At 39.0% G+C, this 14,464-nt stretch overlaps 2 protein-coding genes across 2 annotated transcripts; both read right to left on the reverse strand.

Moving 5' to 3' along the window:
- On the reverse strand, positions 1–5,152 carry si:dkey-197j19.6 (neural Wiskott-Aldrich syndrome protein). Its single transcript, XM_042498302.1, has 9 exons — positions 4,752–5,152; positions 2,160–2,306; positions 1,816–1,902; positions 1,635–1,719; positions 1,434–1,509; positions 1,264–1,348; positions 965–1,121; positions 646–878; positions 1–551 (listed from the first exon to the last, which is right to left on the reverse strand). The coding sequence occupies exons 1-9, from the start codon at positions 4,848–4,850 to the stop codon at positions 405–407; spliced, it is 1,116 nt and encodes a 371-aa protein (XP_042354236.1). The 5' UTR covers positions 4,851–5,152; the 3' UTR covers positions 1–404.
- A 1,237-nt stretch (positions 5,153–6,389) lies between these two features.
- On the reverse strand, positions 6,390–13,571 carry LOC121949472 (MAP kinase-activated protein kinase 2-like). The gene is made up of 10 exons (XM_042495168.1): positions 12,940–13,571; positions 10,736–10,875; positions 9,633–9,697; positions 9,470–9,549; positions 9,262–9,388; positions 8,972–9,047; positions 8,701–8,825; positions 7,046–7,131; positions 6,879–6,959; positions 6,390–6,773 (listed from the first exon to the last, which is right to left on the reverse strand). The coding sequence occupies exons 1-10, from the start codon at positions 13,204–13,206 to the stop codon at positions 6,537–6,539; spliced, it is 1,284 nt and encodes a 427-aa protein (XP_042351102.1). The 5' UTR covers positions 13,207–13,571; the 3' UTR covers positions 6,390–6,536.
- Positions 13,572–14,464: the final 893 nt, after the last annotated feature.

A 14,464-nucleotide genomic window follows, 5' to 3' on the forward strand; every position in this document is an offset into this window, starting at 1 on the left:
TTTAAGGTTTGTGATGATCAGTGTTTCATGATTAACTTATTTCTTTTATGTATTTGTCATCTTGTAGGGATAAATAAAGGGAATAAATAAAGTCGGAATGAGTTGAACTGAGTAAATAACGTTTTGAACAAACAAACGGACACAAGGAAAATGCACTTTTGTGACATTTCAGTGCATGACTACTAGTTGGCTTTGGGGGGTCTGAGCAAATAATGAAGCTTACTTAACAGGTTATGAACACAATACACTGAGACGTGGGGCACAGCAGTAACTTTTGACAATCAGGGCCTCATAACAGGTTAATCCAGCTGTGGTCTTGTATGAGAAAAAGAGAAAAAAAGCATCATCTTAGCCTTATTACACATTTTTTATGAGTGTGTCACACACAGAAAACCAAAGTTAGTTTAAAGCTGCCTGTCGCTGTTAGTGTCCAGCTCCATTTGACTTCCACCTTCACTTGTGCTTCCTTTGAGCTGCTGTTTTTGTGTAAGTACTTCTCTCAGTGTTTTCAGGATAAGGTCACCTCTGCCTCCAGCTGCCGAGGAGCCCACCTGACACCAGAAAAACAGAAGTTATCATTCAGACAGCACATTTTACATATTCAAACTCACAGAACAGTATCAGCATATTTCCTGGTCCTCTTACGTGTTTGAAACTCGCACTCTTTCTGATCCTCTCTGAAAGAACTGGAGCAGGCGTAGATGGAGGAGGAGGAATCCAAGAGGAAATCTCACTCTGGCGTTGTGTGTTTGTGTGCCATGGTGTCTGCTGGGAGGTGGTGCTGTCTTTGATGGAGGGAACGGGGGGCAAGGGCCCTTTGTTTAGAACAAGGCTGATGGATGCCCCTGCGGCTCTTGGCAACGTCTGAGATACTGGGCCTGTCAAGTAGAGCATCGAGAAGCATAAAATAAACTTAAGAAGTGTTAAAGAAGCATATAATATACTATTTTTCTAGATAAAGTGCCTCTATTCCTCAGCGCTCTCTGCACAGCCTTAAGTCCTCCGAATTGGTTGATAATGTAGTCGACAGCCTCAGTGACATCTTTGTCTTTCAGGTCTTCCTCAGTGAGTTTTGCCTGAATCAACAGCCTCCTCATAGCAGGATCCAGATCCTTTAAGTTCTCAAAGAAAATACAACAGGGAACAGACTCTTTTATCATTTTGTTTCTACACGGACTTATTACAATTTGAGAGTGTCACAATAAAAAACTTTCAGTCTGTTAGAGTTTCTGTTTAGCTCACGAATCCCATAATCTGACTTACTGAACTGATGGGTGGTGTTGTCCCTATGGATGGTGAATCTGTGGGGGATTGTTGCTCCTCGTCCAAATGGTCAAGTGGCTCAATTCTACAGAAACATAAAGAAAACCATCACTTTAATCTTCTGCTCTCTTCTCATCTTCACATCTATCAATGTGAACAATTTTGGTCACCCTGAATCAGGAGAATCACTTGTTGGCTTGATTTCATTTTCAGCCTTTTCTTTTTCTGTCGTCCCCGTTGTCTTTTCTACAAAACAGAAGACATAAAATGAGAGGAAACAAGAAACTAAAAACAATTGAGAGAGGTGGTTTTAATGTGAAAATAGCAAACACATTTGACATTGACACACATCTTTTCGCTGTTATTCTAACCTTGGTTTCTTTGGACCACCTCCACCACAAAATGAAATTCCTCTGCCTCGATCTCATCTGCAAAGTTGAGGCCCACCTGGTGTTCCTGTGCAAACACAGTAAATCCACCTTAAGTCAACTCAGAACTAATACTCTGATGTACATGTTGCATTCACTGAAATCTTAAAACAGGTATGCTCACATCTGCGGGGAAGGTGTGGAAGAACGTGCGAGTTGCAGTGTATTGGAATGGTATGTAAAGCTCCTGCTCCCACAGAAACTTGGCATGCTGTGTTTGAGGAAAGCATGAAGGAAAGGTTACGTGAGGAAATGGACAGGCACACCCATCAAATTATTGTCATTAAAGGAAACTGCAAAAAAAAAAAAGAAAAAGAAAAGAAAACACTACAAGCTGTCCCACTCATGCACATGTGCTTTGACTGTGCTCAGAAAAATAAAGCTAAAATGTCACTTCACTGAGGAAGTAGATGTGTTAGTGATATGAGTAGATGGAGTATCTCTTATCATTTTGGCAGTTCCTCTTACCTTGACACAGTACAGACGCAGGAAGTGGGTGTGAATGGACTTATCCTCAATGAGACACAGTGCACCACAACCCAAACAACTCCAGCTTGGAGTCTCACCCTCAGTCTCTGTGGCCACTAGAACCTGTGCTACTGCAGATTTGATCAGCTGAAATAAATAAGTCGTCATATGAAACATGGCTATGGAATACAATTATTCAAATACTGACTAATCAACAAAAATAACAGTTTTACATATCATCCTGTCACGAAGGCAAACAAGGATTTTGCTGTGCTAAGCCCTTGGAAATCTTTTCTCTGGTGATGCAGAAAGGGAAGACTTTTAAGTCCCCCCAAAAAGTTTCTTGATTAATAAGTACAGTAAGGGGCTAAAATTTAATTTATATAGGATGTTTCAAAAATTGGGTTACAAAGTACTTTACAAAAGGAAGGAGGTTAAATGAAAAAAAGTACAACAAAAACATTACAACAGGGGTAAAAAGCACAAAAAGCAAACAAACTTTAGTTATTTTTTGTGTATCCTCCCTACGATCAGTACTGTTTTCTTTCTACTGGTATTTTATATTTGTCTCAACTCTTCCTTAAGAAAGTTTCAACCCAATCGACAGAATAAATGCTGGCATTGTACAATTCTGCAAACCACAGATATGTTACATTTGCATTTCATAAGTTCACATGTAGCGCATATCCTAATACGTCAGGTTTTAGGTTTTACCACTTTGTTCAGGTTATTTCATGCACTGTTCATATATATGTTTACACAAAGTAAGACACCATATTTTACATGTAACACATGTAATCATGAGCCAGGAATTCATGTCAAGAAGGCTGCGATCAAGAGACCAATGATGGAATAAAAGATGGAAGTAGTTTATAGAGTGAATGTCCACCTAAGCAGGCAGGTTGAGGTGGTGCGTGGGTCAAACATACACACGGCTTTCCCCCAGAAGACGTGATGATGATCATTTCCCTTGTAAGACCAAGTGAACTTTGTGTTATCCAAAGGTACATCATCACCATGTTTCTTTCCCTAAACCTAGCCTACGTAACTTTATGTTAAGTACTTAACTTTAAATTAAGTATTTAATGTTATGGCTAATTTTTAAGATACCATGTCAAATGTTGTTTAACGATACTTTACTTGGTTAGGATTAGGAAAACATTATTTTTTGGCTTAAAATACCCACTTTTGTCAACACAAACACAGCTGATTATGTCCCATTCTCCTGTAAAAAACAAAACAAAACACACTTTTCTCAGTCTTGAACAGTTATCCACTGCTGCCTTGCCTCATTGTCACCATCCCTCCTCCCACTGCTGAGAAACTGAGCTCAGGCACGTGTAATCTTAACTATGCCACTTTAGAAATGTTGTTGAAACTTATAAGGGTAAGATATTCATAGTTTGTAAAAATGCACAATGCCAACATTTTATTCTGGGGAATGGGTGGGAAAAGTTTACACAGTCTCACCACCAAACTGCTACCTGACTCAGAATAACTTTTGAGGTATTCTGGTTTAGTTTCAGAGTGTAGCAGTGAGGCAGCTCCTCAGAGAGACTGTGGCCTCTTTTTAGAGGCTGATGATGCTGAGAAATGATCCATTTCACTTCCCATTATATTACAGCCCTGACATAAACTAGGTTCACTCTGTCAGATCCTACATCACCATGGTGACAACAGCAAATCACCATCGTTCGCAAAAAGTGGGATTAAGGTTTCAACCTTTCTCTGTTAACTTTGACATCTAATATTCACTGTTTTGCTGACGACACACTGTTATATCTGTCTATTAGACCAACTGCATTCTCTTGTCATTAAGGAATATTTCAAAGGTTTTGTTTTTAATGATAAGGAGTTATCTTTTCACAAATTAGTGCAACTCCCTGTAATGCATGATAAGAAAAAAATCTCAATCATTAGTTAATCACAGTGCTCAAATTTTGTGAAATTACAGTCTGAAGTCTTGAGGCTGGACAATCCATTACTTTTCACACACATAGACATCTATCTGTTCATTCTATGGACTTAATAGGATTTGACCAATTAAATTTTATTTAAATTTCCCCCTTCTCAGTTTCTTTCTTTGTTGTTGTTTATTTCAATATTTTGCTTCTATGTGCTTTTAAAGCATGTAGTTTTTTACATCTTGCAGCACTTGCTGTTGTAACATGGTGTAGTAGTGTCAGGCAAAACAAGCAGCAGATACTATAACTGTAAACAAAACAGCCCTCACAGAAAGCCCATTCATCCAGCAGGTCACCTCTAAATGTAGCTGATAGCACAAAACAACTCCAGGAAACACAAGAACGTCCGCATGTTCAATTTAACAGCTGAAATCTTACTTTCCAAATATTTCACCTTAAAAATCCACATTCTCTTCTTTGTCAACATTCTTATTTAACTATAAGTTCCATTAATTCTTAAAGTGTTACTTTATGGAGATGGAAAGAATATACCACACTCAGATGGTCATTTAATTCTGTTGAAACTGTTTCAGAATGTTTATATATACAGAAAACTCCTACAGTAAATCAATGTTAAGTTGTATTTTACAGATATTAATGTGAAGAGACAGTAATGAAATGAACTGACCGTACACTGAGGTTCGAGCAGAGTAAAGAGGACACCTTTCTCACGGATGGTCAGCAGATCACTCATTGCATGAAACCCGGGACTCAGACTTGACGCCATCACAAGACCCTTGTTTTCCACTTGTCACTTTCACTACCTGGTCCTTTCATTATTGTCTGAACCCAACACATTCAGTCCTGTTTTCACTGTAACTGGTTTGAATGGAAACATTTCCATTGCAGCTGGGCATCATGCAAATTTATTTGACTTGGTGTACACTGTGTACACTCTGTGGCTTTCCCTCCCTAACTGAACAACTGTGCTATACACAGTCTATGGCAAAAGAAAACAAGAGGACATATATGTTAATAATATGTATCCAAAATATATCACAATATCAATAGCATGACAGGTCATGTCTTAGCATGCATATTTAAACAAAGAGCGTAACTCCACTTAGTTTCTCTGGGATCCCTAAATTAAAAATAAATAGAAAAACATTAGTTGTCAGTTAAGTCAGTCAACCATATTATTTGAGTTAATGAAGGGATCCTACTAATTTTATTTTATCTTAAAAATATTACATTTTTATTTACTTTTTTCATTCGTTTCCAATTGTTTGTTTTTTTGTGAGAGTATATTGTCATATCATCATATGTTTGTGTGTTTTGTTCATATAATGTCCTGTATTAAATAATAATAAAAATATATATTATTATTATTACTATTATTATTTTATATTTGAGTGACATTTGTAGGTGGTGGCCCTGTAGGCCAATTCAGTGATCCATTGTTATAGATTTAACTTCCAGACTTTATATTATGTTTGGGCCCACCCCAACCATACAACATTGAGATTATGCTTACATGTTAATATACTGAGAATATTATATAATAATGTGACACTGGCTGGGATTATTCTGCCGCTTAATGAGTACTTTATTTTGTAATAATTTTTTTTTGTTTACATTGTGTCCTTTTAATTGTGTAGTATTTTAACTGCCAGACTGCTATTTGTAATGGATTCTGTCTACTTGTTGTTCAGCTACACCTGCATTATCCTGTGCACATGAAAAATTAACAGTGGGTGTTGGGTTTGCAGGTTCAGTGCAATAGTTCCAGCTCACTGAAGCTCTTGTGCTTCCATTTTCCTCAGGTTACTCAACAAAAAAAACTAAAAACGATAATTTATCTTGCAGCCCAAAACCAAAATGAGTCACCAGTGTACAGGCAGTATTAATGGCTTGGCAGAGGCTCTCAGCGGAAGAAATTTCAAGTGTGCGGAAATGTCTGGGAATGTGGATAGACGCACAATGCAAGAGGCACATTATCACCTTCACTTCTCAAGGTTTAAATGTCCCTTGAATGAGCACACTACAATACCCACATAACTAACCATTATGAAAGTCCCCTAAAGAGGTTATTTGAAAGTAATCCTGCCCTAATAAATGTTCTTTATGACTTCCACATACAGTCTTTCTTTGTTTACAGCAAGAAGAACTAATTTCTCACACTGCCCTAAATTCTCTGCATCTCAACTTGCTCTCTGATTTTCACCAGACAGCAACAACCATCTCTGAAAAGGTTAAATAATTCTCTCTGTTTCAAACAAACTGTGTTTTCTGTACAAATGTGACAGTGCAACACAGCTGTAAAACATAAAAAAACTATTTTATTTGAAATGTTAGAGTGGTAACAATCAAAATAAATGACATGAGTTAGTGCAGTGATACAAAGATGGAGGAAAGTGAGTGAAATACAATAAGCGATATGTAAACTGCTCAGTCTGGCTTTCATAGTTTTAAACTACTTTTGTCCAATGATCATTTTCCCGTGCTCCTCTGAAAATTTTACTTCTCTGTGACTATTACACACCACTCCTCCATCACCTCCATCACTGTCTCCTCGTCCTGTGTCCCCTCCTGCAGGCACAGGCCTCTTGCGTCTCTTGTTGAGCAGAGGGTTGTTGGACGTGTCCAGGTCTTTGATCTTCACCTGGTCATAGTCAACACGCATTGTTGCCAGGGCGCTGGTCATTTCCTCCTGTTGGAAAATGGAAACACTTTGTGCTGTAAATGTGTTTGTGCTTTAACGCCATCTTGTGGTCACATACTGAAAATAAACCAATCTAGACCGAGCAGGTCTTACCTTCACATCCTCCCAAAGCTCCTTGTCTTCTGTCAAAACACGGGAGGTGTGTAGGGGTGTCGGAGGGACGACCATTGACTGCTGCAGTATAAAAAACACACACATTTTATGAATGCAAGGAGAACAATGAACAGGTCTGCAGGCAAACAGACAAAGTGTTAACTTACACTAATCCAGGGATGGTTCATGAACTGTCCAATAGTCATCCTCTCACTGGGGTCCGTCTTTAGTAACTGAATGATGAGCTGTTTGGCTACAAAACACAATTAAACATCATCAAGCATTTAATCCAATAAATCCTAAGTGCAATATGAAGCTCTCTTTTGCGTTAACTGGAGATGTTGTGGAGGTTGTTTTCGGGAATATTTAAACACGTGATTAGGTCAGTTTAGCATGGTACATTTAAACTGCATTAATCTGTTATTTTTTGCAACTTGGGGGCAGACAACAAGCTGTAAATGACAGTGATACTCTGTATTACACTTCTTGTGCAGAGACTGACATTTTTGATTTTAGAGTTAGAGAAAAAGTTCTTCTATCACTTTTAGACAAAATTGGACCACCTTCAAATTAGGCATCTTGTGATAGTATTAAAGGTGTAGTGTGTAGGATGTGTGGGACTGAGTGGCATCTAGCAGTGAGGTTGCAGAACTGAAATTTCTGTGTGCCTAGCGTGTACGAGAACTATTAAGGAAAACACACCGATTCTTAATTTCAGGTGATTAAAAAATAATTTAAAAAAATAGTTATGAATATTATAACATTTCATGCCCCTAAATCCTACAAACTGGACCTTAAAGTCTTAAAGGGAAGACATTTTAGCAGTTGCTTTGTTACATCTGAAGCTATTACAGAGCAACATTGTCATTCATTTTGAGTTGTGTGTCTTGCCACCTGATGAAGGTAGTCTATTACTCGCTCTCTTTTAGCTGTTTTTGGTCTCTACCAACTCCTGAAAAAGATATGTAGATCTTCAGCTGCCAGAATAAATGTTGACATTTTATGTTTCTGTAAACCACAAATATGTAACATTTTATGGAGGGGAGAGGTTGACACTATATTTGTGTGGTTTACATGTGGATATGTTTAAGCTCAAAAACCACTTGGTTCATGTTTTGGTTCAAAACACCTGGTTCAAAGCTGGAAATGCCACCAACGTCTTTCCAAAAAACAACTGATTTTGCAGTTCACTGGTCTTGAACAGTATTCTGCAGCTTGGTAGCTGACTAGAGATGTTGGAATCATATAAAAAAACGAACACATGCGATATATCTGTGGTTTGCAGACACATACAACGCAAACATTTTCTTTCGGCAGTTGAGCTGAAAAATGGTTGTCCATGTTCAGAAGTTAGAAGTTTCTAATTTTGTCATTGTGTCATTTGGTGCTGGACAGGTAGCGTGTAGTCGATTTGTCAGTTTTTGTCTTTCTTTTTTGCCTAAAACAGTTGCTTCTGACTGAAAACAAGAGGAGAGAGAGTGATCGGACTAAACCCAAAATGGTAAAGTTGTGGGTCTTAAAACCAAATCAATGAGTTCAAAGATGCTAGAGCTCTCTGGGGAGCTGGAGGAAATTGCATTCGAGTGAAGTTTCTGTGGGCACATGAGCGACCCATTTGCTACATTGTTAATATAAACACATTAGCAGCTTATACAATTTTTATGATGAATACGATTTTTGTTTGCCATTTTTATTCATGATATCCTCCTTCTGCTGATTTTCATTCGAAGTAAGAACTTGGAATACTGAAAATTTGCAAAACCATGTTAAAGTTTTGAAATCTTTTCCTTGTTATTAATGAGTTTTATGTTTAAAGGCTGACCTTCCTCAGAAACGTCAGCCCACTCAGGGTTGGGGAACTCATATTGGCCCAACCTGATCCTCTGCTTCATGCCAGGAGAGATGGCCTGACCTGTGTTTGAGTAAAATGGAGGAAACCCACACAGTCTAGAAACAGAAGAGCAGAAGAGATTAATTAACTTTGCTGTAATCATTGACCAAAAACACAGAATTGAACATTATTATACAGTATACCAGAACAGCTCAAAAGGTTTCATTAAGTTGAATGAGTTGCAGACGCACATGATACTCACAGAATGTACATGATTACGCCCAGAGACCACATGTCACATGATTTGTCATATTTCTCTGGCCCAAGCACCTCTGGGGCTGAATTGACAAACAGATATAGAAAAAAAACACATGACGACGTGGAGAATGAAAGACACACTACAAAAGCAGGTCAATATGCACGCACACACACACGGAAAACATGAGCGTGAATAACAACAGCCATATCCAAAAATCATGTCTAGAATACCACATTTATAACCCTGGCACAGTTGAAGTGCACCTGCTGATTTCATCAGGAGCAAACACTCACCGACATAATATGGAGTGTAGCAGGGAGTTTGGAGGGAGTTGTGCAGTGTCGTCTCCTTAGAAAAGCCAAAGTCTGTCAGTTTTAGTGTGGCATTACTCTCCTTGGTTGTATAGAGCAGGTTTTCAGGCTACATGAGAAAAAAAAATTATTAGGAGATTCAAAACAATGTATTTAGGTGTGAATTACTTTATTTTGACACGAGTAGCACCTTCACATCTCTATGAGCGATGTCCATGAGGTGGAGGTACTCTATGGCTGTGCCGATGTCGTGCATGATCTCTGACGCCTCTGATGGACAGACGAGACAAAGATGTAACGTGCATGATACAATATAGAGATCCATACATTTAAAGTGCTTAATGCGTGCTCACCTCTCTCTGTGAAGGCCTGGTCCCCTCTGGCCTGAATGCGACTGAACAGCTCCCCTCCCTCCATACTGAGACGAAATTAACAAAGAGATCAGAACTGGGGCAGTGAGGCGACTCTTGGCAAACAACTACAGCTCTTCACTGCAATGGTGGTCTAACAACAAAGTGAGTCATTGTGCGTCACAATTTACTGCTCAGATGAGTCTAGTTCTCTGAGCCATGGCAGACCCGGATGAAACGAGCAGTAAGGACGCATTAAAGGGAAAATCACAAATTATTGTGTTCATTTCACATTATGAGATTTATACAAACATATTGATGTGTTGTTGTTAATAAAGACATTAAATATCCAAATTAGCTTTATTTCAAAGTACACCTTAAAAGAAAGCATCAGAAAATGTTTCCATATTCTAAAAATATAGCTTCTTTCAATGGCCATGGGCCTTGCTGATGACGTGAGCTGCAGTCAGGAAGAAGCTGTTCTTGTGGCGTGAGTGTTTCAAAGAGTTTGTGTCCCAGGTGGGAGAATTACTACTATATTATTACCATCTTCTCCCTCTGTTAGTCTGCATTGCACATTTCACCTTTTTTTTTTTTTTGATTATTATTATTATTTTGGGGGCTTTTATAGCCTTTATGAGAGCGAGTGGGGATGACACGCTGCAAAGGGCCGCCGGTCAGACTCGAGCCCAGGGCCGCTGTGACGAGGACATATAGCCTCCAAACATGGGGCGCGCGTTCTACCAACCAAGCCACCCAGCGACCCGTGTTTCACCTTTTTCTTCACTTTGTCTTTGAGTCTGAGTTTGCACAGTTAAATTTAAAAGAAGGGGACAAAATAGCAATGGAAAGTTATGTATACAGACAGGAAAAAGGAATGAAAGGGTATATTTTGTATCACCAACAAAAGAAATAAACTGAAGTCAACATCTTTTTAAAAATGTAATGTGAAAATGATATAGTCAATTAAAACTAAACAAAAAACTTAAATGATGCAAGAAAAAACATTTCAGTTAATTGTTAACTAAACATTTTTTTTATTTGGGGGCGAACTGTCCCTTTAAAGACCTACAACTAAGCAGTCAATAAATAACAGTAATGCTCACCACTCCATTATGATGAGGAGACACTTCTTCCCCTGGTGCATGTTCTCATACAGGCTGAGTATGCGGACAATGTGGGGACCTCCAGAAGCTCGCCAGTGTAGTTCAATCTCCCGTCTGGCTTTAGGAGTATCGTACAGGATCTGTTCCACATAACAAAAGCACGTATTAATAAAGTGCTGCTGTTTCATATTTGTCTTTATGTATCCAGTCTACAAAAGAATCAGTCTGACAATCTTGTCAGAAAATCAGTAAACACACATACAGGCAAACACATTCCCTATTGTGGAAACACTCGCTGTTTACAGCACTATTAAAGCCATTAATCTACATTACAGAGAGAACATTAAGAGTGAATACTTTAGACTGCATTTGGCCAAGTGCTCTATCTTTAAAGACACAGCACTGCGGCTCTGGTATCCAGGGAGAGAAGGATATCCTATTTTCTCAGACATGCAGCCTAATTCCTTGTGGATATTACACTGAACCCTGAGGAAAACAGCTTAGCTATGAGAGTTTATGAAGGTGTGACTTTGCTCTAAAGCTTTTATGCTCAAATGCACAGCTTTACCACTCAGAATACAAGATCACTTCCACAGACAGAGTTAGCTTTTTACATTTCATTGTACCTTTTAGGTTGTGGCTTACCACCAAAAATATTCCCAAGAAAACATGCAGAGGCACTCATGGGGCTGCTCTTCCTGTTAGTGTTTTCTCAAGGCTTTGCTGCAACCCTACAGTCAGCTGTTTGTTGACTTACCAGCTCTGAATGACAGATTTCCCAAAGTTGTCTTTTAAAAATCAGCATAATTATCTAATAAGGTGAATACTCAATGTTGCGTAGCAAAGAAATAAAATGCAGCTTTTAACTTTTGGTAAATGTCAAATGGTTATATAAAGTATTAACAGGGCCAATCATTGTCCGCCCAACAATCAGCGAGCAGAGTGGAAACTATGTCAAAGGACCAGAGACAGCACATCACTGTCTGACAGGCACGTCCTCTGTCTGGGCTGCTCAGTAACTCAATTTGCTTTCAAATGACTGTTTCATCCATTCATGGCTTAATTCATATTTCATCTCTGCCAAATCATACAACTCAAAATGCAAAAAGCAATACAGTTGTGCCATTGTTTTACTATTTGTGCTTATGTGATTTTTTTTTTTTTTTTTTTAATGTAGCATTAACTTGGAGGGAACTGTAGATGAAAATGAGCTTATATGGCTAAAACTACCACATTTACATGATGGACCAAAGCACTCAAGGTTAACTACAGGTCCATTATGTAAGATTTAGTGGGATTTAGTGTTTTTAGTGTTCATTGTTCAAGGGGTTTTTACCAGGGGTCAAATTATCCGCAGAGGTGTCTTATTTTCTAAAACAAACAGACCTGGTGATTAAAACCGATAAAATGACTGAATGAAGCAGTTTCATGTAACTACAATGTTTCTCGAATGCTGTTCCTCAGAGACGGGTTGCAAACCCAGCATCTGCTTTTGTGTGGTTGCTTTTTCCTCTGATAGCTTAAGATCCAGATGTTAAGGAGATTTTTACCATGACCCGAATTATTCACAGAGGTCTCTTCCTCTCCAAAACAAACAAACTCAGAAAACTCTGAAAAACAGTAAAGAATCACTGAATTCAGCTGTTTCACTTTTTAAAAGATCACTGTTTTTATGATGCTGCTTGTGCAGAGGGGCTTCTGTCTACGGTGGCCGATGCAACAACGGAAATTGCCCAAGAGCCATTGATTGGTTTGTCCATTCTGGGCTACTGTAGAAACATGGCTGTGCAACATGGCACTCCCTATGCAGATATAAACCATATAAACAACTCATTCTAAGGTAACGAAAACACTATGATTCTTATTTTCAGGTGATTGTACACTAAATAAAACACACTTATCATGTTGCATTCATTTTCTGCCAATATATCCCTCTAAATCCTACACACTGGACCTTTAATGTGCATTGCCACTTTGTAAATAAAACAAACATCAATATAAATTCTAAACCATCACTAATAATTAAACTCCACATAAGGAATAAATGAAAAATCATAAATTCTGGACACATTTCCAGTAATAAAACAGAGAAATCACAGAGAAGAAATGAATAATTGATGTCTGCTCTCTGTCTTTCCAGTGGCAGCAGCCTCCACATCACACACAACGCAAAAAAGGGGGGAAAAAAACAGACATACACACACCTTCAGGGCACATTTCTCTCCAGTTTTCTTGCAAAAACATTCCAGGACTTTGCCGTTTATTCCCAGGCCGAGCACCTGAGCTGTGACCTTATAATCATCTGTCACTGCATGTCTCATGAACTCCAGTTTGCAGTAAGCAGGTGGCTGCAGGTCAGTGGCCAAGCTGCCCAACAAGCTGCTGCCCAGACTGTTGGAGTCACTGGGCCGCGCTGTCCCGTGTTGCGCAGTAATGGGATTTACCGACTGCTCCTCCTGGTTATGATGCATTATTTTTTCTGTAAACGCCGACGGTGATGCAACAGAGCAAATGTCACCAGCGTCTGCCACAGGAAATATCCGGTATCATCCTAGTTCATACGTCCTGAGGAGTTTCGTGCTGCTCGACAGAACATCTGGCCCATCCTGAACACTGGAAAAAAAAAAAAAAGCGGTATGCAATCTATAAAACCTCCTTAGAGTCCCACAGAAAAGGGCGGAGGTCTGAAACCGTAATATTTAGATTAGAAAACTTCAGAAACTGATCTTGATGTATGATCAAAAGAGACAGTACAACACATTAAATGAGTGAGAGAAAAGCAAAAGCTGCAGATGTCTGGTATCCCTGCCTGGTCCTCATCACGGTTATCTGCCTCCTCCTGCAGGGTTCACCAAGCTCTCCAATTCCCTTACGTCAGCGCGGAGCGGCTCAAATTCATTTTCTTAAAGGAACCACGCGCAAAGACGCATCCCAGTGGAGAGACAGAAACAACCCAAAAAACACATTGTTCAAATCAAGGACTTCCTGAAATGTAGTTGCTGCTTCACCTTAATACAGTTTTGGGGCATCTCCCCTGCTGTGAGACACTACAGTATCCTCGATCCTATGCTGACGCAGAGCAACACACATGTCTAACTTTTTTTAATGACTTTTATCTACTTATTTAGGACTTTTATTTAATTATGTTTTACACAATTTGTTATTGACTTGCACTGTTTTCATACTTACTTAATACTGAGGGGAAAGGTAATGTACATGATTGAAGATGACAAATAAAGGAAACTGTGCACTATACATGTACAATGTGTATAGTAAATAAAGTTAATAACTGGTGTTAGAGGGCAATGAAAATCAAAATACACATTTTTCAGCTTTCCTGTAATGCCGTTTATCAGTATAGATTGTTTTGGTGTGAGTTGCTGAGTGTTGGAGATGTCGGCCGTAGAGATGTCTGCCTTCTCTCCAACATAATGAAGGTAGATGGCACTCGGCTTGTGGTGCTCAAAGTGACAAAAATTATATTTGAAAAACTCAACAGCAATGTCTCCTTCCAGAAATCCTGACCCGGTTACTCAAGATAATCCACAGACCTTTTTGTAAGCAGTTTCATGGGGGAACTATTTTCTTTCCACCACACCCCGCAACCGAATCACTGTGCAGAGGGAAGCATGTATCTACAGCCTGCTCTCCTTCCCAGGGTGTCAAATATGACTGCTTTGTTAAGCCCTCAACGTGATGTTGATGCAGAAGGCAGCCCTCAGTGTCATT

The sequence above is a fragment of the Plectropomus leopardus genome, chromosome 2 (assembly GCF_008729295.1).
Source record: "Plectropomus leopardus isolate mb chromosome 2, YSFRI_Pleo_2.0, whole genome shotgun sequence".
Lineage (NCBI taxonomy): Eukaryota > Metazoa > Chordata > Actinopteri > Perciformes > Serranidae > Plectropomus > Plectropomus leopardus.

What these genes read in the sequence shown, in the direction of transcription:
- si:dkey-197j19.6 (XM_042498302.1), bottom strand. Translation starts at nt 4,850, where the DNA reads ATGGCGTCAAGTCTGAGTCCCGGGTTTCATGCAATGAGTGATCTGCTG. An exon ending in TCCACACCTTCCCCGCAGAT is followed by an intron (nt 1,720 to 1,815) that starts GTGAGCATACCT and finishes GTGTTTGCACAG; the next exon opens with GAACACCAGGTGGGCCTCAA. An exon ending in AGTGATTCTCCTGATTCAGG is followed by an intron (nt 1,349 to 1,433) that starts GTGACCAAAATT and finishes ATGTTTCTGTAG; the next exon opens with AATTGAGCCACTTGACCATT.
- LOC121949472 (XM_042495168.1), bottom strand. Translation starts at nt 13,206, where the DNA reads ATGCATCATAACCAGGAGGAGCAGTCGGTAAATCCCATTACTGCGCAA. An exon ending in TCGCTCATAGAGATGTGAAG is followed by an intron (nt 9,389 to 9,469) that starts GTGCTACTCGTG and finishes TTTCTCATGTAG; the next exon opens with CCTGAAAACCTGCTCTATAC. An exon ending in GGCGTAATCATGTACATTCT is followed by an intron (nt 8,826 to 8,971) that starts GTGAGTATCATG and finishes TTCTGTTTCTAG; the next exon opens with ACTGTGTGGGTTTCCTCCAT.